At 45.0% G+C, this 24,163-nt stretch overlaps 2 protein-coding genes and 2 non-coding genes across 5 annotated transcripts; 2 read left to right on the forward strand and 2 right to left on the reverse strand.

Moving 5' to 3' along the window:
• Nucleotides 1–3,072: 3,072 nt before the first annotated feature.
• On the forward strand, nucleotides 3,073–3,145 carry trnar-ucg (transfer RNA arginine (anticodon UCG)). Its single transcript has one exon. It is a non-coding gene; the product is annotated as a tRNA-Arg (tRNA).
• A 1,980-nt stretch (nucleotides 3,146–5,125) lies between these two features.
• Nucleotides 5,126–11,673, reverse strand: LOC111836684 (elongation factor 2b). Its single transcript, XM_023798188.2, has 13 exons — nucleotides 11,539–11,673; nucleotides 9,980–10,194; nucleotides 9,363–9,544; nucleotides 8,981–9,192; nucleotides 8,645–8,823; nucleotides 8,436–8,541; nucleotides 7,775–8,027; nucleotides 7,255–7,450; nucleotides 6,750–7,116; nucleotides 6,137–6,490; nucleotides 5,796–5,978; nucleotides 5,569–5,701; nucleotides 5,126–5,480 (listed from the first exon to the last, which is right to left on the reverse strand). The coding sequence occupies exons 1-13, from the start codon at nucleotides 11,539–11,541 to the stop codon at nucleotides 5,287–5,289; spliced, it is 2,577 nt and encodes an 858-aa protein (XP_023653956.1). The 5' UTR covers nucleotides 11,542–11,673; the 3' UTR covers nucleotides 5,126–5,286.
• On the reverse strand, nucleotides 8,304–8,371 carry LOC111836709 (small nucleolar RNA SNORD37). The gene has a single exon (XR_002836478.1). It is a non-coding gene; the product is annotated as a small nucleolar RNA SNORD37 (small nucleolar RNA).
• Nucleotides 11,674–16,678: 5,005 nt separating the features above from the next.
• Nucleotides 16,679–22,784, forward strand: creb3l3a (cAMP responsive element binding protein 3-like 3a). 2 transcript variants are annotated; one of them, XM_023798216.2, is made up of 11 exons: nucleotides 16,679–16,728; nucleotides 18,170–18,468; nucleotides 19,197–19,349; nucleotides 19,464–19,725; nucleotides 19,850–19,959; nucleotides 20,338–20,448; nucleotides 20,554–20,660; nucleotides 20,953–21,024; nucleotides 21,107–21,191; nucleotides 21,286–21,385; nucleotides 21,511–22,784. In XM_023798216.2, the coding sequence occupies exons 2-11, from the start codon at nucleotides 18,448–18,450 to the stop codon at nucleotides 21,774–21,776; spliced, it is 1,287 nt and encodes a 428-aa protein (XP_023653984.1). In that variant the 5' UTR covers nucleotides 16,679–16,728; nucleotides 18,170–18,447; the 3' UTR covers nucleotides 21,777–22,784. The 2 variants fall into 2 exon arrangements, with proteins under 2 accessions (XP_023653984.1, XP_023653985.1); XM_023798217.2 differs by having other exon boundaries at nucleotides 16,687–16,728; nucleotides 20,956–21,024.
• The last annotated feature ends 1,379 nt before the right edge of the window (nucleotides 22,785–24,163 follow it).

Genomic DNA, 24,163 nt, shown 5'->3' on the forward strand with positions numbered 1-24,163 from the left:
GTTAAGGAATGGGAAATTCACGTTCTTCCGTTGTCAGAAATAGTAGCAATGTGCTGTGCTCTGTCAGTATATATTGGAGGTTCATGAGATGCCCTCTGAAATGGTTGATCACTGGTTGATGTAATGCTACAAACATCCCCCTCCATTGGTGAATGTCAAGATATACCTCAGAGCAACTCATCAATTCAGGACACATTTACAAAAAGATGGCCAATAGAAATGTATAGAAAATATGCTTGATGGATTATGACAACTGGTTCAGTCATCTTGCATGTAACGATTTATTCAATGCCTAGATGTATGGAGCAATAAGACTATTCAGCAGAGAATGAATATAATACAATTTGATCAACATGACAGAAGCTATTGATAATGTAGGAAACAGCAAACAATTATACAAAACATTTGCATGAATGTACCAATGCATTTGCAATTTTCCCAAAAGAATGAGAAATTGATAGTATGATGTACGCAAGTGACTCAATGATGTGGAGGACGGACAAATAGTTTGGAAAATTTCAATTCTGCTCTGAGAAATATGACTGAGAAAGACTGCAATTAAGTTCAAGTTTATATAGAGGTTTTTCCCAAAGTGCTAAAGCACGTATGAAACAGCACAAGTTAGGGACAGTGGCCACAAACTGGCAGACCAAAATAATATTGAATCCTCAAAATCGAGCCCCCCAATTATTGTAAATGAATAGTGAATAAAAGCTCAAAGACTGTGGTGGAGAGGACACAGAACTCCAGCTTGCTATAGGAGGAAAAAAAAACATCTGAGTTCAACAGTTTGCTCGCATTAAGAAGGTCAGGAAACGGCTTATGATTGGCTCAGTGTGCCTGTGATTGGAAAGTCGCCAGTTCCTCTGGTGGGCGGAGCGATTTCACCATTATTATCCCTAACTGTCCCTAAGACTGGTTAACCCTGCTTCTTCAGCTGTATATCACTTTGAATAAAAGCATCTTCATGTGTAAATGTCTATGTATTACCAGTTCTTCACCATTCAACAGCCAGGAGTCTTCTGCTGACCAGGAGCACTATGTCCATGGCATGAACTCAGTGGTCATAACTGCTCCTAGTGGCAGTTTGTGGTGATGCAGGTTGAGTCCCCCCCCCCCCCCCATCCAGTCCTACTCGGACATTATATTTCACTGGCAATATCAACAGCAGGTGGCTGACATGTTTTCTGGCATTTACTAGAATTTAATCATTGATAGTATGTATACTATCCATTTTCTGTAACCTCTTGTCTAATTCGTGGTCACCAGGGGTATGAACACAAAATTAGTAACAATGCAGGATGGGTCAGCAACCCATCACAGGGGACACTCACCTACCATTCATACCTACGGACAATTTGGGGGGGGGGGGGGGGGGAGATACTACAGTACAACAACACTTGGAGACCATGCAAACTCCACACAGGGAGCTATGGTAGAAACCTGGATCCAGGTCACAGAGGTGTGAGGCAAGAGTGCGAACCACCGTGCTAACATATCACCCCCGGTCAATAGTAACAAAAGCACAAAACTCTAAAAATAAAACGTTCTGGCGCAAAATGGCTGTCATTGCATCATTCAGGTGGGGCTACACAGTGATAGTAGCTGAAGCAGCTCCCTATTGCTTGTGTAAAGCGCTTTGGGCGTCTTGAAAAGGGCTAAATAAATGTAATATTCATTCATTCATAGTCATTTTTATAGCTGTTCAGGAAAGAAGGATCTGCCTGCAGACTGGGTCGGAACGTCTAGGTGCGAGCAAAGTGACTAATCAGAACACACTGGGCTCATGGGGGGTGGGGCTTAGAGACATGGGAGTGTTTCAGACAGAGGGTGAATTGAGATGTACAGAATGAGAAAAAATAATGTGTTTTTGGAGAATTGAAGTATGTAAATCTATTATAATAGATTTACATAAAATTATGAACATTGCAAATGAGCATAGTACGTCTCCTTAAACAAGGCTAGATGAATGCTCTACTGCCCTAACGTGCACTTCTGTGCCACTAGAGGGCGTGCTGATTCACATATCAGACAATCTTCTTCTACAGAACTCATAGCAAAAGTTACAGAGCAGCACGTGCTGCCAACCTTTCCCTCATATTAGTGGTAAAAGTGAACTCGATTATTCTAAACTTAAAATGATTCTAATTAAATACAAGCACAATCTGGGAGTAGCCCCCCAAGGCCATGCCAGCTGACTCTGGGATAGCCCATAATTTCTTGGTCCCTATTCTTGGCCAAGGGCCAAAGCCCATCAGCAACACCAGCAATACAAAATTCGCCTGGGGAGGGGGGGGGGGTTAATTTTGCACAGTGCAGATTAAACTGGTTTGCCCTGCCCCAGCCCCCGCCCCATCCACTACTGTGCCGACAGAATGTCCATGCTCTACAGTTTAAGCTGAGATATTCCTGAAAGTGTCATCTGCCATAATTCGGTTCCGTATAGTAATGAGGATTTCAGAACAAAAAGCCTTAAAAAATTTTTTTTTAATGTTCCTGTCATGAACCCCAAATTGTCATGAATGCCTACAGAACGCATCTGAACAAGGCCGGAGAGGGGCATGCTCACCAAAACACGCACATGTTACTGAGGTAAGCCTACAGAACTACACACCATCATTCCACACCCACAATGAACACACACACATGGAAACACTCAGATGAACCGTTCTGATCCTAAACCTAACCTAACCTAACCTAACCTAACCTTAAACAGCAGCCAACACCACCCATCCAGCAAACCACAACCAAATGCACCGATGAAAGACTCTGTGCTTTGCTGGGGGAAAATCTCGCTTGAAGATCACTGGTGCTGCTCTCCAGTGTAGTAGGTGGTTAATTGCAGACCTTGTTTGGGGTTATTTTTAAATGTTTTTACCTTTTCTACTTTTTTCTTCCACCTCTAGACATAGAGCAGTGATCTTTATATCTCACATTTCTTGTATCTTTTCACTTTGCTTGCCAAGGGGACTAAAAATTTTTACGTAGTTCTCCAGATGGCAGGGTTCCGGCACCCATAATTCCCGCGATGTGGAAGGGTTGAGTGCACATTTTTACCATGTTCTCTGCAGGGACCGCGTGGCCTAATGGATAAGGCGTCTGACTTCGGATCAGAAGATTGAGGGTTCGAGTCCCTTCGTGGTTGTTTGTTTGCGGATTCAAATTCCAGAGTCTGAGTTATATCACTAGTAGGGCCTTTGACGTCCAGCTGTGCCAGGTCATGTGACCGTTTCTTTTGAGTTGTACTCCTCTTCTGAAAGCAGCTGATTTTCTGAATTAAGACTTGAGTAATACTATCGATGATGTAACAATAAATGTTCAGTTTAAAATTAGTTGTTTGTTAGATATTAATTCCTAACACTGAGTCAATATCATTTGATATTTATATCGTTTGATAAATAGTGGGCAGAACCGATCAATATATAATTGTACGAATTTGTAAATTCGGATGTCCCAGATTATAGTAACAGGCGATGCACCATAGAAGCCCAAGCCAGTTGGCAAACCACCTACAAATGACCCCATGCTATTAGTTCAGAGTAGCTGTGTAGGATGGTGTCAGACTATGGTTCTGGGCTCATAAGCAGAAGATTGTTAGTTCAAACCTTGTGCCTGGCAGTGACTGCACTGATAAGCCCAATCAGCCTGTCTGACCTGCGCCTATCCGGACTTAAGGCATTTTGGATAAGTCTGTTAGATATAATATACTCAAGGTCAGGCCAGTGTACCCTAGATCACAAAGAAAAAAAATATACCAACAGTGGTACCTCGGTTCTCGAACTTAATCCGTTCCGGACTCTGGATCAAATCCTAAAAAGTTCGAGTTCTGATCCAATTTTTCCCAGAAGAAATAATGGAAAACCAATTAATTGATTCCCGGGCCCCCCAAAATTACACCTAAATATGTTTTTTTAAGCATTTAAACACAAAACGACGAGATAAAACAAGAGGAGCATTTTTTCTTAATGGCTTCCAAAACGATAAAGATCTTATCCCAACATTACCTCTGTCCTGCCCCGATTGTCCGCTCCTTCCGTGTGCCACGCCCCCTCGTTAACCTCGTGTGGGATCCCCATGTGATCAGCTGTTTCTGGTTGTTGTCATCAGTCCTCTGTATTAAGTCCGCGTTTCAGTTTGTTTCCCCAGTCCGGTCATTGGGTGCGTTCGACTTGCTTACAGCGCTGGCTTAAAGCAACGCATTCTGATCCTGACGCAATGCATTACGGTTAGATGCATTGCGGCCTCTCACCCGGCTGCACAAACTGGAACCGCCTCCGTGACAACACACCTTTGCCCTTATTGGCTGAAGAGTTTAGTTACACACACGACGTTTGTATCCCAGGCAGTTCCGATGCGTAATCTGAAATTTCTCCTGAATATCAAGTAAAGCAGTGAGAACTGGTTTTCAGTTAATTTACCTGGTAAAATAAAGTTTAAATAACATAAATGCTCTAATAGTACACATAAGTCAGTGGTTTATTTATTGTTACTATAATGTTGCGCTGCTTTATTTGGTTAATCGTCCAGTCTGTGAAGGCATTCAAGTAAGAATTGCATTGTAGTATGACTCATTTCCTGGCACGTACAATTTATATTAGGTCAGTGTTCACGGTTCGACTTCTGATGTTCAGATCTAGCTCTAGGTCAAACTGGTTTGTTCGACTTTCAAGAAATTAGAGTTCTAGTGAGTTTGAGAACCGAGGTGACGTCCCACTATAATCTTGGTATTATGCTAAGTTAAATGGCAGTTGGTATAAAAGTGACTTGCATAGAAGACAGACTTGAATTGTTAACTGCTTATTTCAACACATCGATTCTTGAATTTAGTAACATGCATATGCAAGCATAAATCAAAGAACAGACATGTCGATAAGTGGATCAGTGTATTGATTGCTTTGCAGGAGACTTAAGTTGCCAATGCAGGGGTCTATCAAGCTTTGAAAGGATGGCTATAAACTGCCCTCTGACAATTCCAAGCCAGAGACCTGCATAAAAACTACAGGTTCTTGGGCAAGATCCCTTGAATATAAAGTGACAGGTACCTGCATTACATGCCGGTTATGAGGAAAAGTCACTTAAATACTAACCAAACAACTAATCAAACAAACCAAACATCACATTAACATTCAATCTGGAATTTGTTTATTTTATTCCCATTAACTGATGAAATCAGTTTGCAAGCTGGCAAGTGTTCTGATGGCCATGTATGGTACAGTCCAGTCCATCACTCAGATTGATCAGGAGGAAAGAGAGTGGGGGTTGAAGGAAGGGAGAATGAAATGACATTTACAACTTGTCCAAGTAGTTGTCCAGGGCTGGGATGCCCTCTTTCAGCCCCTTGCGCTTGCGGGTCTCTGCAACAATCTGAAAGGGCCTGGAGGTGGAGTCGCTGGGGTCGCCGGGGAGAATCTGCCAGTGGTCAAACACACACTGTGGGAAGGCCTGCCCTCCGGTGTTGGAGCGCAGATCTGCTGTGAAACCTGCGTGGAGAGGGAAGCAGTTCTAAAAAAAAAAGTCCATGTATCACCAGTAAAGACTCTGTAGGGCGGGGGGGGTGGGGTCACTCACCAAATGACTCATTGACTGGCAGGTAGGCCTTGACGATGAACATGGGCGTGCCCGTCACCTGGGCCTCCTCAAACACGTGCCCACGCTTCCTGTTCAGCACACCATAGATTCCACCAACCACTTGCTCTGGGCACTGCAGGTGGAGCAAAACGGGAGTCAAACCATCAGAAATGAGACGATAAAGCACGGCTTATTGACGAAAGCCCTCAACGGGGTGGTCCACAGACCTGGATCTCCACCAGGTAGATAGGCTCCATAAGGCGCGGGGCAGCAGTGAGCTGGCAGGCGTAGAGCACTCTGCGGGCAGTGGGGATGATCTGACCGCCACCACGGTGGATGGCGTCTGCGTGCAGAGTCACGTCGTGGATGTCGAAGCGAACGGCGCGCATGTTCTCTTCACACAGGGCACCCTGAAGGACCAGGCAACAATTCACCGAACTGTTAAACCCCATAACAGCTACAGATTGGCAAAGCTGATCTAAAACACTACGAGGCAGGTCCAGTCACTTTTACAATAAGTACTATAATTTTCCCAAACATGTAAAAACAAGCTCAAGCCCATACTCACCTCCTTGGTTGCCCACTGGAAACCAGCCACAACGCTGTCCTTGATCTCATTCAGGTACTGCACTCCCTTGGTCACATCCACCAGGACGTTGGGTCCCGTCCCATCAGGTCCAAAGCACCAGATCTTACGAGCCTCAGTCACCTCCCACTCGTACTTGTCGGCGAGGTAGCGAGCGCGAGCCTTGAGCTCCTGCCGTGATGACACATCTCCCTTCTCTATGTCCTCTGCCAGGCCATCGGGGAAGGGCCGGGCGCGCATGTACAGCCGGTTGTGCTTGTTGGGGGACTTGGACAAGCACATCTGGTCGGATTCCTCGCTCACGGTCTCTCTGTAGGACACCACAGGGTCTGATTTCTGTTAAAGAGAAAGCCCATGAGTTTAAATGGGTACATCACCAGGCACTGCAAGACGAGCCTTAAGGGCAAATTCTTTGCTCAGAGTAAGGTTGTCTTGAGACATCCCTGCTATGCCTTCAACGGCTGAGGGCATTTCATGTCTGCCTTGTGATCTGCTTAACCGTTCAGAAAACAGACCAACATAATCTACGACTGACATTCTCCAGGGACCTCACAAAACACCCGCGAGCAGCTCCTACCAGCCCAAGGATGCTTACCTTCAGTGGAATGCAGGCATGGTCCTCCTCCAAGTCCTTAAGACAGATCTCCAAATGCAGCTCTCCAGCTCCAGCGATGATGTGCTCACCAGACTCCTCGATGATGCACTGCACCATGGGGTCTGACTTGGCCAGGCGTTTCAGGCCTTCCACCAGCTTGGGCAGGTCCGCTGGGTTTTTGGCCTCCACGGCCACCCTCACTACAGGGCTGACGCTGAACTTCATCACGCGCATGTTGTGGGCCTGCTCGAAGGTGGTGATAGTACCCGTCTTCACCAGGAACTGGTCCACGCCCACCAAACCCACAATGTTCCCGCATGGGACATCCTCAATGGGTTCCACGTACCGACCCATCATAAGGATGGTCCTGTATCACAATACAAGGACAGAAGGACAAGTCGTGTTCAGACACTGCACTGATGTTGGCCTACACAAGCAGCCACATAACCGACTAAATCTTGCCAAGCCTTGGGACAGCCAGAGCTGTACAGACGTTCCCACTGACCTCTGGATGGGTTTGAGATACAGGTCCTCCTTCTTTCCAGGAGTGTAATTTGGTCCCATGATGCGCACCTTCAGACCGGTGGACACGCAGCCGGAGAAGACACGGCCGAAGGCATAGAAGCGGCCCTTGTCAGTGGTGGGCACCATTTTGGAGATGTACATCATCAAGGGGGCTTTGGGGTCGCAGTTCTTGATACCTGGAAGGGGGGGGGGAAGCAAGGGGTGGGGGTTCATTTGGCATCCCCAAAACATCCCAGCAGCAGTTCCAACATCTACATTTCTGCTGTCCAATCACAACAATTCCAGTTCGTTGATATGAAACCTAAACTCTCACCTAACTAGCATAACGCAGACCAAAATAGAGTAGCCAAGGCTTAACCACACTTTAGGTAGATGGATAAATCTCGATTCAAACGACTTTTTGTTTTAACAGCACTGGAGCAAGAGCTACCATGTTTTACTAGCCATGCATTACTGTTCCATCCTAGCAGCAATTGTGCAGGAAGTCAACAGCGCCGTACCCATGGCAGCCTCGTCGTCGCCGGGGCCCTCATACAGCAGCTCGCAGCGGTACTTCTGAGCCGTGACAGGGGAGGGCAGGTGGATGGTGATCATCTGCAGCAGGGCCTCTCCAGCGGGGAGCCAGCGGCGCATCACCGCCTTCAGCAGCTGCTTGCCCTCCTTATCCTTATCCTCAGCGTCCAGCTTGATGTCCAGCTTCTCGATCAGCTTGGCCGTCTCGTCCTTCTTGAAGTTCATAATGGCATCGAACACCTGACAGTTTGGTGAGGAGATGGGCAGCAATTTAATTTTAGGACCACTGCACACATGGCCGACACCATGCAAGGGATTTGATTTTAGATGTAGTAGCAGATGTACACCTAGACAAGCACACCTACAACAAATCCTACACCAAGACTGAAGCGCAAGAGTCCCAACTGTACCGGTCAGATCTAACAGACACTATGACATCATGAAGACACACCCCCTCTTCACTCTCTCTGGTCCAGGACTTTGTAACCCCTCCCTCCCAGTCAGCATCGCCATGCTCATCAGACTGAAAGCTCTCATCACAGAACAATCAGGTCAAAGTGAAGAAAGTTTAAGTCATCCTCTGGTAGCAGGCAGTGCGGGTAGCATGGGAGACCCCCTCCTCCATTTCTGTCACCCTACACCCCTCACCTTGAAGATAGGGTCCAGGATGAGCTGAGCGAAGGTACGGGGAAGCTTCTTGCCATCAGGGCCAATGGCGGACTTGCTGAATTTGCCAGTGGCTGGGTCAAAGAACCTATGGAGATACGAACCACATCGAATGAGATCAATATGCCGACTTGGCAAAATCTTCACCCGAGGTGATGCCCACCAAGAACGTCAAGTCGGCATCTTCTCACCTGTCCCCCCACAGCTTCTTCATCATGTCCTCCACCTTCTTACAGCGCTCGGCCGGCCCCAGCTGCCCCTCCCCCTTGGCGGCGAACTTAGCCACATACATCTCAGCAAACTGTTTCAGGGTGAAGGCCCAGCCGTGCAGACCAGAACCAAAGCCCACTGTGCCGACAACCGGGTCGATCTGAAAGATGCAGGAAAATTAGTGCTAAAGAAGCCTGACAAGCATCAAGATTTAAAGCACCTTGTAATACTCTAATAACTATACCAGTAAATAAAAAGCCTACTATGACAATCCTTCACCAACAACTAGCCCCTAAGGGGACTCAAACCAGCCGCACCATGATGTTGCCCATGGGTCCACCCTCATCCTCGCCGTAAGTGGAGATGATGACGTTCACGTTCTCCACGATCCTCTGGAAGGTCTGGTAGAGCTCCTCCGGCACCAGCTGCAGCTCCAGCAGGGCACGGTCCATCTTGTTCATCATCAGCACAGGCTTGATCCTCTCAGCAATTGCCTGTCTCAGCACAGTCTCGGTCTGCACACACACACCTGAGGGAATAATGCACCATGAGCTTACTGGGTGGACTGCAATCACCGAAGGATTTAATTTTACATACAGCCAGAGTGATATCATACATGCAGAATCAAATCCTAAAAATGGCTAAATCAGTTTGGAAATGGCTCCATGTCAAATGCAGCAGCACACAAAGTCATCTTACCCGACACGCAGTCCACAACCACCAGGGCACCATCGGTGACACGAAGGGCAGCCGTCACCTCGGAGGAGAAGTCGACGTGACCCGGAGAGTCGATGAGGTTGATCAGGAAACCAGAGCCATCCTTGCACTGCTTGATGAAGGCCAGATCATTCTCACTTAGCTCATAGAACATAGAAATGGCACTGCAAGAAAGAGACGTCGGAAATGATTAGAAGTGGTGACTGGTGGGTTACATAGTCCCACATACAACTGAAATCTCCAAACACTGCCAGATGCTCTAGCTAACATGGACGGCTATTTCTTGAGAACTTGTCTTGTGTCTCTCAATGTTATTTTAAAGGTCGTACATATTTATACTCTTTTCATCCAAGGATTTTATTAGTCACATGCAGGGTACACAGTCAGACCATGACCTGCAGTGAAATACAAGGTGGTCCACTGTTGCCTACAGTACGGCCAACAAGAGGAGGAAAGTAGGCATTTGAAGGTTTAATGTCAATGTCTATGGTGACCAACACAACCAAAACTCCATCTCGGTGTATGACTGATGAATGACAAAGACTGACTTGAGAAGCCTTCATGTCAGAACCCAAGCAGGCCCCACCATCGAGACTCACGTGGACTTGATGGTGATGCAGCGCTCCTGCTCATCTTTGCGCGTGTCCGTGAAACGCGTCTCCCCGGCGCGGGCAGAGGCGATGATGCCAGCCTTGGACACCAGGGAGTCTGTCAGGGTGGATTTCCCGTGGTCTACGTGCGCGATCACAGACATGTTTCGGATGTTGGACTTCTTGTCCATGATGGCACGGATCTGGTCTACGGTAAAATTCACCTGAAAGAAGCAGGGTTAGGTCATCCAACACGTTGACAATTGCAGCAACATAAACCATGAGTAAACCAAAGGTATTCTCCGGCAGTGTACACAACACATTCAACAACCGTCATGGTCACCTATCGACTATGATATACTGATCGGTTCTTCAGTTATTTTTATAATTTTTAACGCTACTGTACTATGAACCACCACTGAACTGCGTCGTGTGCAGCTGCTGCTGCACTGCAATATCCATGACGTTCAACACAAATCTGCCAAAATAATTCACTGGTTTATTTCCTACGCATGTGTGCAACACCTGTTTAAAGTAAATATGCAATCTCAGTCTCAACATAAACATTTCATAGACATTCATAATGAACATCATCTCCCGAATCACTGAATCAACTTGTTAAATAACGTTCACATAACATTAAGGGCTTGGACTCTGCCACTTACTCAAAAATGCCAGGCAACGCATTCTGATGCGCGTCTTCGCCACCAGTTAACCAGTTTTTGTGAGGGAGACACCCAACATAACTGACCGTAATATTTAAATATCAGTAGGTCAATTTCAAGTCTGAAATCACATATTTATTCTAAATAGCGCTTAAGGTATGTCGCATTATACGTGGCGACTTATGTGGAAAGGCAGTGTGCAGATACCGAGAAAGCCGATTCAAAACCGAGGCCTACGACCGGTGAGTCATCGACATATAATTTCATTGAAATGTTAAGTTGGACAAGTAAATCAAAAATTGCCGCAATTCCACGCAACGCTAAAACAGCGCGGCCTATGGACGGAAGGGCGAAGGTTCATTTAAGGCAGTGACCACGTGTCCAAATGCCGGCGTTTCGGCAATGACGCTGCGGAGCTTCCATACCGACCGCTCTCCGAGCTCATGCGTTGGCGTAGTCCAGGATACCAGCATACGCCATTCAATATACACATTAAAACAGCAATACGCTTCAATACATATTCTTCAGCTTTAGATCCATCTTTCCGGTTAAGAGGGTGACGTCACGTCTAGGCGGACTATGAAACGTTGGTCTATAAAATATGCAGCGCTAAAGCTGGCTATCGATGAAATATGAAGACACGAATCAGTCCCCGAGAACTTATACATTTCTCTTTTTAAAAACGCGGAAACAAAAGGATTTCAATTTCCCAGCTGTACAGCTGCGGAAACCCCACTTGTCGCCATACAAAAGGTGCCATCTTGTGCAGAGGCCGCCTTGTCTCGCCGTCTATCTCAGTCATCCGGTTAGACACCTAACCATCCCTGGCTTAATACTCGGCCAGAAGGCCACGCGGAGCAGATAGGTAACAGACTACAACTTAATGAGGAATCCTTGACTTACCATTTTGACAGATGGTTTACGATTCGCTTTCGGAGAACGTAACACCCAGTGAGTACACTGCCTACCGCAGTTCGGGATAGGCAGGGAAAAGGACGCAGACGTCGGCGCGCACGGTTTTATACTCAAGTGCAGGCCTCGCGCTCTCTACGTGTACAAACGTGCGCGCTCACCACCTCGTGAAAAATGCGCATGCCCTCAAACTACAGCAGGGGATGCGGGGATATGTCTACTACTGTACGAAGAACAGACTTTAATTTAATCAAATATATTATGCTTATTATTATAAGTAATGTACTATGTATAATATATCTTTATTGATATTGTTTCATGTTCAAATAATGATTGATTTTTATGTTGTAATTTTAAAAACAATTTATACAAAATGAAATTAAATGTCTATTTACGTTACGACCTTTTAAAATATTTATACTGAAAGCACACATTTACGCAAAAATATGCAGGTTTGCCAACTCACGCATCTGGCGTGACACTCCGAAGGGGTGGGGTTATTGGCAATCCCTTCAGACTATTTAGATTATCAAACTCTTACATACATGCAAGTGCGTGTGCAGACTTGTCTCGAATTTAGAAAATCTCACACTAGTTAGCTGACCAAAGTTGGCAATCCTGCAAATGTATTAATAACCCTGGTGCCTTTTGATATAATTTTGGACATACTTGATATACATAAAAGTACTGTATTAGGATAAGTTCAGTTCAAACCTATATCAATAGCACAGCTGGATGTTATTAATTTCTATTTCATTTGCATGTGTGTGTCTGTGTGTGTATGCATGTACAAGTACTGTATATTATATCTACACTATATGGAAAAAAAGTATTGGGACACACCTCTTAAACACTGAATTCAGGTGTTTCATTCAGACCCATTGCCACAGGTGTACAAAATCAAGCACCCAGCCATGCAGTCAGTTTTATAAACATTTGTGAAAGAATGGGTTGTTCTCAATGAATACAGGCGTAGCGCTGTCATAGGATGGCACCTTTACAATAAGTCAGTTTGTGAAATTTCTTCCTTGCTAGATATTCCACGGTCAACTGTAAGTGGTATTTACTCCGTCGTGAAGTGGCAGGCCGCACGAAGTACCAGAACGGGGTGGCAGAGTGCTGAGGCGCATAGTGCACTATTTTGACTCGGTAACTGCAGAGTTCAAAACTAACACAAGAACTGGAGCTTCATGGAATGGGCTTCCATGGCTGAGCAGCTGCATGCAAGCCTCATATCACCCAGCGCAGTGCCAAGCTTTGGATGGAGTGGTGTAATGCACACTGCCGCTGGGCTCTGGAGCAGTGGAAATGTGTTCTGTGGAGTGAGGAATCATGCTTCTCTGTCTGGCAGTCTGATGGAGGAGTCTGGGTTTGGCGGATGCCAGGAGAACATTACCTGCCTGACTGCACTGTGCCAACTGTCAAGTTTGGTGGAGGAGGGATAATGGTAAGGGGTTGTTCCAGTGAAGGGAACTCTTAATGCTTCAGCATACCAAGATATTTTGGACAATTCTATGCTTCCAACTTTGTGGGAACAGTTTTGGGGAAGGCCCTTCTCTGTTCCAGCATGACTGTGCCCCAGTGCACAATGCAAGGTCCATAAAGACATGGTTGGGTGAGATTGGTGTGGAAGAACTTGACTGGCCCACATAGAACCCAGACCTCAACCCCAACAAACACCTTTAAGGATGAACTAGAATGGAGATTGAAAGCCAGGCCTTCATGTTCAACATCAGTGCCCAACCTCACAAATGCTCTTCTGGAAGAATGGGCAAACATTCCCACACACTCCAAAATCTTATGGAAAACCTTCTCAGAAGAGTGGCAGCTATTATAGCTGCAAAGGAGGGACCAACTCCATATGGATGCCTTTGGATTTAGAATGGGATGTCATGTAAGTTCCCATAGGTGTAATGACCAGGTGTCCTAATACTTTTATCCATATAGTGTATATAAGGTTACTGCTTATTTCAATCTATCGATCTTATAAATGAAAGAGATATCTTTGTGTAGAATTTATCTACAGAAGGATCCATACTGCACTAATACACTATTTGCCAAACTTGGGCGTCGCATTGGACAAAAGCGTTTGCTAAAAAATGTGTACTGCCAATGAATTAAAAAGCCAAACTGATCCAGCAGGTGGCACTGGCACGCAAAGGCACACATTATCAGCATTCATAAAGAAGACTCGGCATTTACAAACAAAAATTCCGGAAATATATTGCTTGGGGCTGGACATTCTGTAAGTTGTGTTATGTTAAGTAGTACAGGCAGCGGTTTTGGAGTCATTGTCTTGTCTTGTAATCTTCATAAAACTTCCCTTGAAGCATCTTTGGTGATCAGAAACTATTCTATCAGTATCTGTGTAATGAACATTTTAATTAGACTCTCTGAGAGTCTATAATTATGTGACTCGCACTATCTACAGCTCCAGATCAGATCACTCTTTTGTACAACCAGTTTTATCACGAGTAAACCAGCAGAACAAATTCAGGTGAAATTCCTTTTAGTCGTATTTAGAGTCTTATTGTGGTGTTCAGTCTTAAGTGAACTGAAATTTTATCAAAGATAAGACAAAATTATTCATTTATGCGTGACTTTGGGGAGAACCCACATCATTCCTCACTCTCCCTCAGACCATGTAGAAATCAGCCTTTATATGATTGTGACTCAAACTCAGGGAAGGTCACACTGAGTCCACGCAAAAGGTTACTCGCTAGGCTCTTTTTTTAAATGGTTGCCAAAAAGGTATTAAAGCTTGCTGAATACCAATTTTCCGAGACCTGGAGAGTCATACGCTTGGCCCCAGGACTTATGATTTGGGGGGGTTGGGCAGGCCCACCGTGGCACCCCTGTGGAGCTGGGCCTGCTGTAGGGTCTATATTATTTGTGAATTTTTAATGGGTGTGATTTCTTATTGCCTGAGTGTGCATGAGTGTGAATGTCTGCTTTGCTCCTGCTAAGTGTAGCTGTGAGACCCCACAGCAGCAGCCTGAGCAGAGCAGAGGAGCCGCTGGTGTTGCAACGTTATATGAGCTCTGCTGCCTGCTTGCACAAGAGGACTCTGCCCTTTGGAATCCCCAAGCAATAGTGATAAAGTAATTGTGCTGAAATCATTATAATCTTTCCAGGCCATTGATAGGATGCAGCTCCTCTTATCTACTCTACAAACACATTAAGAGGGACAGACATCAGGAAAACAGATTCCTGCCTAAATGTTTACGCAGTAGATTTGCCTGAATTTTTGTGATACATGCTCCTGATTGAAACGTAATACTTATACTCTAAAATACACTATAAAACCAAGTTCAAACTGATCACTTACTATTTCATGTAGTTTACCAGTCAGTCATAACATTAAAACCACTGATAGATGAAGTGAATAACACTGATTGTCTCATTACAATGGCACTTGTCCAGGGTGCCGTTATATATTAGGTAAGTGAACATTCAGTTCTTGAAGATGTTGGAGACAGGAAAAATGGGTGGGTGTAAGGATCTGAGAAAGTTTGACAAGGGGCAAATTGTGATGGTTACACAACTGGGTCAGGGCATCTCCAAAGCAGCAGGTCTTGTGTGGTGTTCCTGGTGTGCCGTGGTCAGGATCTACCAAAAGTGGTCCAAGGAAGGCCAACCATGAACCAGTGATGGGGTCTGGTCCGATCTTACAGGAGAGCTACTGTGGCACAAATTGCTGACAAAGTCAATGCTGTCTATGACAGGTGTCAGAGCAGACAGTGCATTGCTTGCTGCATATGGGGTTGTGCGGCTACATCGGTCAGAGTGCCCATGCTGACCTTGACTACCATGCCTACAATGGGCATGCGAACATCAGAACTGGATCATAGAGTAATGGAAGAAGGTGGCCTGGTCTGAGGAGTGATGTTTTCTATCACATCATGTGGACAACCAGGTGCATGTGCGTTGTTTACCCGGGGAAGAGATGACACCAGGATGCACTATGGGAAGAAGGCAAGCTCGCGGAGGCAGTGTGATGCTCTGGGCGATGTTCTGCTGGCAAACCTTGGGTCCTGGCATTCATATGGATGCTTTGACAGGTACCACATACTTAACCATCGTTGCAGACCAGGTTCAGCCCTTCACGGCAACGGTATTCCCTGATGTCAGTTTGAGGAACGGTTTGAGGAACATGAGAAAGAGTTGAAGGTGTTGATTTGGTCTCCAAATCCCCCAGATCTCAATCCAATCCAGCATCTGTGGGATGTGCTGGACAAACAAGTCCGATCCATGGAAGCCCCACCTCACAACTTACAGGATTTGAAGGATCCGCTGCTAACGTCTTGGTGCCACTGTCAACCTTCAGAGATCTTGTGGAGTCCGTGCCTCAGTGAGCACGAGGAGCACCTACAGCTGGTTATAATGTTATGGGTGATTGATGGATACCTGATACTTGATACCAATACATATTCATCCATTATCAAATTTCCATTCAAAGATAAAATATGATCCATCCATCTTCTATTCAGCACAGAATCAAAGTTATATAGTGTTTAATAGGTATAACAACAAAATATGCCCTGTTCTAAATTCTTGAACAACCTAGAGTGTCGAATAAAAGAGAATCTGGTTCTATGTAAGAAAAATAGCCAGTCATGTTTTACTCAGTATTTTGTATCATTTTATATTATTAATCCTCAAGCGGTACGTGTGGAATCATTGCCGAACAAATGAGTTATGCATGTCATACTGTTTTTTTTAATAATTTTTTTCAAATTACTGTCATGTATTTAATAATGGAACGCAGAGCAATACAATGCAGTAGAACAGGAATGCAGACACGCAACAGAAAAGAGGGGAGGCTGATGTAAAAAATAATCAATAACACAGCAAAGCAGAAAGGAGAAAGCGGAAGAAAAATCAATGGTAGTAAGAGGAAAGAAAACAAGTTTGGCCAATGGGACAGAAGTGAGGCAAAAGGTCACAACATATTATCAACAGAGAAAGATGGACAGAGAAGAAGGCAGCTCATTATCATGTATAGGCAGTAGGCAATAGAGGTCGAAAGTTCAGGTCCTGAAAGTACAAATCCAGACCAAGGTTTTGTTTCAACCGAACAGTTCAGTATAAAGCGTCACATCCACAGAGTAGCCAACTGGTCGTTTGAAACAAAATCTTGGTCTGGATTTGTACTTTCAGGACCTGAACTTTCCACCTCTGGTAGGCAAAATGATACTATTGCTATGTTGCGTTCTGTTCGGAATTCTGCTTTAGGAAGAATAGAACAATGGTGATGTACTGAACGCTATATATTTACATAGATCTATATCTATAGCATCACAATATGAATAAGCTCCAGAATAGTGCTGGAATAGATTAGTATTCACTTTATCATGTTTTATGTCATTAAGGTGATGTCCTAAATATTTTTTTAAAAATTGAAAAATATTAATTTGGATGGAATATAGGGGAAGCAACAGGATTTATCCAATATCCTGAACTATCTAAACAATAATTAGGAACTTTGTTTGGTCCATGTGGTTCTGAAATAGCAACGGCGGTTGATTTTTTTGGTTTTAAGTTACCAGAACATTGCTTGTGTATCCCAGGCTAGCTGAGTTACACTGACCATTTTGGGGCAAATTGTGAAATGCTGGTCTATGTAAATATGATGTTTAATGTTACCTGTCTAGCCAAGTAAACACAGAAGGACATCCCTGCGGACTGAAATGCAGAAATGTATTGCGAATTAAAATGAGATCATAATTTCAACCCTGGACTTGAGATAACAGAAAGGGCGTTGAAAAAAAAGCATTATCTCATATTACCAGATGCACAATAAGAACACACCCATGCATATCCTCATATGTGCTGATGCATGCTGGGATCGCGTAATGGTAAGACATGTGCATGTTTTATAAATGTATGCAGTACACTGCAAAATACATGCCAATGTCCAATCCTATAATAACCTTATTCGATTTTATTATTTTAAATGAAAGAAATCATAATCAAAGTAAATAAAAAAATACTATTTCATTCTAAGCACAACCGTCACTAGAACTGATTTGCAGATGGATAGATTTTAATTCTACTTACAAAATATGTGTTAAATTTGGCACATAATCATCAAGTCAAGTTGTTAAAAACAAGATGGTAGGGATGAAATCTGAGAAAATCCACACCCTAAATATAGATGCATTATTCAAAAAGGTTTATGGAGAAAAGCAAACAAATACACAAGTTTGTGTGGTAGTATGTTAGGAAGAATTATTCCGGTATCAGGCAACAATAAAGCAGAAACATTAAAGTGTTTAAAAGAATCGGAGAAGCAGACCGGTTGTACTAACAATAAGCACAACATGCAGCAAACAGGACCTGATTAAATTAAAAATATCAGTCCTATAAGACAGATGATAGAAAAGAAGCCACATATTCACAACTTTATGACAATGAATAGCAGAGGGCACAACATTGTGTACTCATTTATTTTATTTATATACTCATTTACAAGCAATGTTTACAGATTTGTGTGTGTCTATTGACTCTGGATGCTCTGTTTAAAAAAACCAACAAATCGTTAATTGTGTGAAAGGTAATCTTTCATGAGTCACTGCAAAAAATATGATCCCTGAGAACCTGAATACTACAATCTTTACAGGGAGGGGCCTGCGCGTTAAGCACCTCCTCACGACACGCCTGATTGGTGGAGCAGGTTCCGTCTGTCACGGCATGGCAGCCAATATGGAGGCCTTGGATTGGAAGCATTGACTGCTTTGTTGGAGTTTAAACTTTGCCCCACAGCAGAGTCGTGCAGAGACGCAGAGGCGAGGAGTCACGATGCTCCAAGGCACTGGTGTCTAACAAGGAAAAAGACATTTTTTCCCCCCCATCTCAATACTTGAGTTTTATTCCAGCTGCCACTTTGGAACCTGTAGGATGGCACATGACCCAAACAAGGTATGTAAATGGATTTCACTTTGTTATTATTCAACTTTTCAGACAACCAGCAGTTTAAGTTATCATCCAGTGGGTCATGCTGATCTCTGGGAATTACAGTCCAAAGTACAAAATTGGTCTACAGCAGTTTTTCCAGAATCTGTGTTGACACTTGTATTCATTTAAGAAGATTCAAGAATAATAGCCAATTAAAAAAAAATACAAATTTCAGCTCAGGTTCAGGCAATTTGTCATTAATATAGCTTGTGTGTCTTCTTGTTGATTTCCACACATTACCTTCAGCTGTTCCTATGTAAAAAAATCCTCTGCTTTATATGATTTACCATTAATGTGAAATTGCCATATGATTCATATTATTCAAGAGCTATAGCAGGAAATACTGCGAAATGCACTCTAATATCTTGACGCGAAGCGTCACATTTGCTGGTCTTTACTGGACCCCACTGTGCCGCTGGAGTGAAAGTGAATGTGCAGGGAAAAAAAAATGATGCTGACAATTTTAAATGACAAGGAAGTATTAACCTCAAATGATGTGTTGCTTGCATATATAAGAATTTTGGGAATTCAATCTCAAAAAAAGCAATAAATAACACTGACACTGGCATCTGAAGAAGACGCGAAACATTTGTATTTATTTCACACACCAAACGACTTTTTTGTGATCACCTGATTCGGCACACATGTGCTGCTGTATAACCATAAATTAATCTTGTGTCGGTGTCCCCCAGGGTTACGATGGGATGGAACTCCTCGACCTCTTATTCGATCAGACGGACGGAATCCTGCGTCACGAGGGAATAGTGAGCCCGAGAGTGTGGTCAGTGCAAAATAACATCATGCATGACAGCACTGTCCTGTCAGCCTACAGTCAGTTTCCCCCTGTGAGTGATGTGTCTCAAACAGCCTCTGCTATTGGCTGCTCACGGTGCCGCTTCCTGGATCTGACCCGCGCGCCCGTGTGTTCCTAAGTCCTGCATTTGTGCGTCCGGTTGCAGGTCCTGAGTGCTGCGGACTGTGGCAGCAGTGACACCTTCATGGACACCCTGCTGAGCCGCAATGACTCTCTCTCCGCCTCGGGGTCCCCCTTGTGGTCTCCCTCACCCAGTGACAGCGGGATCAGTGAGGACCCCCCTTCAGACCACATGGACAGCCCCCCACCCCCCGAGAGTCCCCCACTGGAGACCCAGTGTTTCCACAGCCCCCCTGTCCGCACGGTCGCTCTGGAACACATGGATGGCGATGTCTCCATCAATCTGGGTGAGACACCTGGGCGGCCATTTTAAACACTGAAAGTTACCTTGTACTGCATGTCAAATGTAAATATTAAACTCCGATTAGTAGATGTAATGTCCCCCAAATGACGGCAGTCTCTTGCCCACAGATGGCTGGGAGGCGGGCTTCTTCCCGGAGAATACTGCTCAGAGGGCCCAGCTCTCCATGGGGACGCCACTCACTATCAAAGACCTGCTGCTTTCTGGCACCAGTGAGCCGGTGGGTATTGGGGGGCGACTGAGAAAATCCCTACGATTACAGAAACCATGTTAGCCTTAGTACAGTGTTTCCCAACCTGGTCCTCGGGGTCCTGCAGACGGCCCATGATTTTGCTCCCTCCGAGCTCCCTGCCGGACGGCCCGCATTCTTACCGGGAGCAACAACATGGACCGTCTGCAGGTCCCTGAGGTTGAGCAAGCTGGGTTGTACCAGGCCCGGAACCACTATGAATGCGGCTGGGAGGGATTTGAAGGGTGGGCTGAGCTTTCGATTGGGTGGGTCAGGCCCACTGCAACCCCCCATGTATCTGGACCTGAGTTGTACAGCCTGCTCTGTTCATGATGCTTACAGACCATAATCGGCCTGTCCTTCTCTCAGCCCCAGCAGTCTGCCCAGCAGTCCTTCCAGGAGCTGGTCCTCAATGACGACGAGAAGAAGCTGCTGGCGAAGGAAGGCGTGAGCCTCCCCACTCAGCTGCCCCTCACCAAGGTAAAGTCCCTCCACGGTCTGCTCCCCAGTGCGCTCCCAGCATGCTTTGCAACATCCCTGCCCTTTAACTGCTGCCTTCCCTCTACCCAACTGTGGCCCAACCAGTTTGAGGAGAGGATTCTGAAAAAGATTCGGAGAAAGATCCGGAATAAGCAGTCAGCCCAGGAAAGCAGGAGGAAGAAGAAGGAATACATCGATGGCCTTGAGGGGAGGTATGGAGCGCGGCCAAAATGCCTGGAAGCTGGGGGCAAGAGTGCCGCTAGAGATTCAGGACCCCATGAAAGCATATCATATTGGGTCCCCCAACCCAGACAAATCCAGTTATGTTCTATATATTTCAGGGCCCCTGTCACTCACTTTTGGCACCCTTAACTGGGGGTGACATCCTCAAAGACTCAATGAAACGCTTAAAAACCAGGCCCTGTAAACCAGAATGACTGTCGTGCTCATTAACCACGCTAATTTCTGATTGGCAGCAGAAGCGGCTAATGAGTTTTCTTCCAGCAGAATGGCAGCCTGTAACGCACACAACCAGGAACTCCAGAGAAAAGTCCTGCAACTGGAGAAAACCAACACGTATGTTATGCCACTATATCCCGCAGGAAGAGGGTGTTCATATGTTTGCGCAGTCAATGACACCTTCCTATCCATGCCGCAGGTCTCTGGTGGAGCAGCTGCGCAGGCTGCAGGCACTGGTCATGAATGGCTCCAATAAAATGGCTCAGACTGGCACCTGCATCTTGGTAAGGACGGCTGTCCCGAGAAAGAGGCACCACCATCACTCGTGGCTGTGAGTTAGGTGATGCTGAACATTTTCTTCATCCTCTCTTCGCCCAGGTGCTGCTTCTGTCCTTCTCTCTCATCCTTTTTCCCAGCCTGGAACCCTTCTCCTCCAGCAGGATCAGCGAAAAGACAACAGACTTCAGTGCAGTCAGAGGTTAGTCACCTTTCCATACTTGACCAAATTCCAGGAGCAGCCCTGGATTCAGCGGAAGCCAGTGTACAGTGTACATGTGCCCTGGCTCATGTATGGTCCCTTGCCTCTCACCCTGCTCACTGCAGTCCAGTCACGGTCACTGCACTCTGTGGTTGAGGCACCGCAGACCCTTCCGGCGTTTTTGGTGGATCGGGGAGTCGAGGCCGTCGGAGCATTGCTGGCTAAGATGCAACTGAGGTCAGATTTCCCAGAATCCAGTGCCATCCCTCACAATCATACCCTGGAGGAGCGACATAATCGCCATGGAGACCCCATCACGGGTCACGTTGCCACAGTGACCTGGCCCACAGCACAGGACACAACACTTCGTCCGCATGCCGATGATATGTAAGGTTTGACAAAAAAAAAAATAGGTGTAAATTAATATCACAGAGGACTTATTTTTCTGTCTTTCCTCATCCTTCTCTACAAATGCAGAATATTGATCTAGGACCTTTGCCTGACAAAAATGTACATACTTATAGCTGCTTTTAAATCCAATCAAACTGAAAGTGTCATTATGAGGCTCATCAATCTCCAAAGGAGATTTGACACAAAGCATTGGGTCCCAAAGAAGTGATTTTAGGGAGACAGACATTTGTTATTATAGTTTTTACATTTTTTGTTTGTTGTTTCTTATGTTTTGTCAAAATTTTACTAACAGTATCATGATATGATGGTGATTTTTCTAAGACAGTCGAGGGGATAAATTAATTAAATGATGCATTGGGATGGCAATGTGTTAATTTTCTTTGTGCAAACAAATTCTGGTCCAACGTCATGCATGAACAAGATCAGTAGGAACCTGGGTTCTGCTGAAAACATTCCTTACATGAAGTGCTTAAGCGTAGTTTGGAAAAACTCCATGAAAATTCTGTGGACTGATTTCATTAACTGGTGTGTTTCATATGTTGTGTATGAATACTCTCTGTCAAGCCTGTGGGGGGGGGGGTCCATTGGAGTATCACAGGAACTTCTGTCTTATGAAAATGCAGGAAAAATAATCCATGCTTTCACTCTTTCTTTAGAACACTGTAAATAGAATGTAAAAAAAAAATACTGGGTCACTGCGGTAGGAGCCATTCTAACAGAGAAGAATAGGAAGGTCCTGATTAATTGGCAGGTGATGGACAGGAAGCAGAAGTGTCAGGGATGATGCTAATTAGTTGATCGCTTTGATAATCGGCATCTATGTCTCCATCTTTTTCTGTGTGTGTATTGTATCTATACATAACACATACATAACCCTATATATATATGTATGAGTATATGTGCACATATTCTGTCTGTAACTGCATGTTACTATATCTGCAGGTGTGTTAGGGCCAAGGCCTGGAGCCAGAAATTAATTTGGGGGGGGGGGGGGGGGGTTCAATTTCGAGGGGTTCAAACTTGTTGCTGATTGGGAGCAAACAGATTTTGGGGTGTGATTTTATTGCCTGTCTATGTGCCTGTTAGGCATTTTGTCTGTGTTTTGCATCTGCCTATTGCTGCCTATTGTTAGGGCCACCCTGAGACACTCATGCTTGTGTTTGTGTGTGACTGTATGTACAGTTTGTCTGTACGTGTGTCTCGACGTGTGTGTGGTCAGTGCTGTGACCGCTCCTGCACTTTCATTTGCATCATTGCACAGCACTCTCTTCCCCCCCCCCCCATCCCACTGTTCATTTGTATCTTTGCTATGACTTTAATCTGAAAATTGTTTTTTTTTTTGGCAAGGAAATGAGACTCAAATAAAGCAGATTACGTTGAGCTTGCTCGAACCTATGACTTTTATTTCTGCTTGCGATTAGTTCTGTGACAGCTCACTGATACCATATTGCCGAAACCGAAACATAGCAGAAACGCAAATCACAGACGCATGTGTCAGCGATGGTCCTTCTGACATGGGCGACACTGCTGCTCATTTATCTTTAAAACGTTGGCAAGTCCTATTTTTTTTTTGCGTGTGTGTCATGGAAGATGTCAGGCATATGCTTTACCAGACCTGTCGAAACTGTCTCCCAAACTGTCAGACACAAACATCTGCCGAGAGGGTTGTTTTCAGTATAATGACATGCTTATTATTTTTCGCAAAGAAGGGTCACTCTTTTCAATCGTCATGTTTCCCTCTTTCCCTCTTTGTGATTCAGGAGATCGCTTTCTCATTAGCATTTGGTGCTTTAAAGCCATGAAAAATGAGTGAGGAATGCAGAGAGACACAGAGAAGCATATTTAATGCAAACAAGTCACAGGTGGATGGGTGACAAGTGTGTCGCCAATTTATTCACTCTGAATTACATGGGATTTACTCCTAGGTTTCTGCCAGCCAGTCTGACAGCCTGTCTGCACCACAGAAGCTTGTGATCTGCCTCACTCATGCATCGCTTGGGACAAAGGCATCTACGAAATAAATAAATGTAAATATGAGCTCATAGACTCACTGGACAACCAGTGTGTGCACTGGTCTTACTATCTTTCTCCCTCTTCCGCTGCGATTGTGCCAGTGAGAATTCCGAGCGCGAGCAGTGAGACAGTGATGCAGGAACGCGCCGACTTGCTTGCAAATGATCTATTTTGGCGAGCATTGTGTTTACACTGCACACACAGTTAGACTTCCATCATGCATTTAACATCTGCCGTGAATTTCACTGCTCAGTGAGGACGGCCTTCGAGTTTCGAGCAGGTAGACAAAACGCAGATACTATTTTTTTTTATCCACAGTGTAAGTACAGACCTGACACGGTATGATGAGGACTA

The sequence above is a fragment of the Paramormyrops kingsleyae genome, chromosome 21 (assembly GCF_048594095.1).
Source record: "Paramormyrops kingsleyae isolate MSU_618 chromosome 21, PKINGS_0.4, whole genome shotgun sequence".
Taxonomy (NCBI): domain Eukaryota; kingdom Metazoa; phylum Chordata; class Actinopteri; order Osteoglossiformes; family Mormyridae; genus Paramormyrops; species Paramormyrops kingsleyae.

What these genes read in the sequence shown, in the direction of transcription:
- LOC111836684 (XM_023798188.2), bottom strand. An exon ending in GGTTGTGGACTGCGTGTCGG is followed by an intron (nt 9,193 to 9,362) that starts GTAAGATGACTT and finishes TTATTCCCTCAG; the next exon opens with GTGTGTGTGTGCAGACCGAG. An exon ending in GCCAGTCAATGAGTCATTTG is followed by an intron (nt 5,481 to 5,568) that starts GTGAGTGACCCC and finishes CTCTCCACGCAG; the next exon opens with GTTTCACAGCAGATCTGCGC.
- creb3l3a (XM_023798216.2), top strand. Translation starts at nt 18,448, where the DNA reads ATGGCACATGACCCAAACAAG. An exon ending in CTCAGCTGCCCCTCACCAAG is followed by an intron (nt 20,449 to 20,553) that starts GTAAAGTCCCTC and finishes TGGCCCAACCAG; the next exon opens with TTTGAGGAGAGGATTCTGAA. An exon ending in AGACTGGCACCTGCATCTTG is followed by an intron (nt 21,192 to 21,285) that starts GTAAGGACGGCT and finishes CTCTTCGCCCAG; the next exon opens with GTGCTGCTTCTGTCCTTCTC.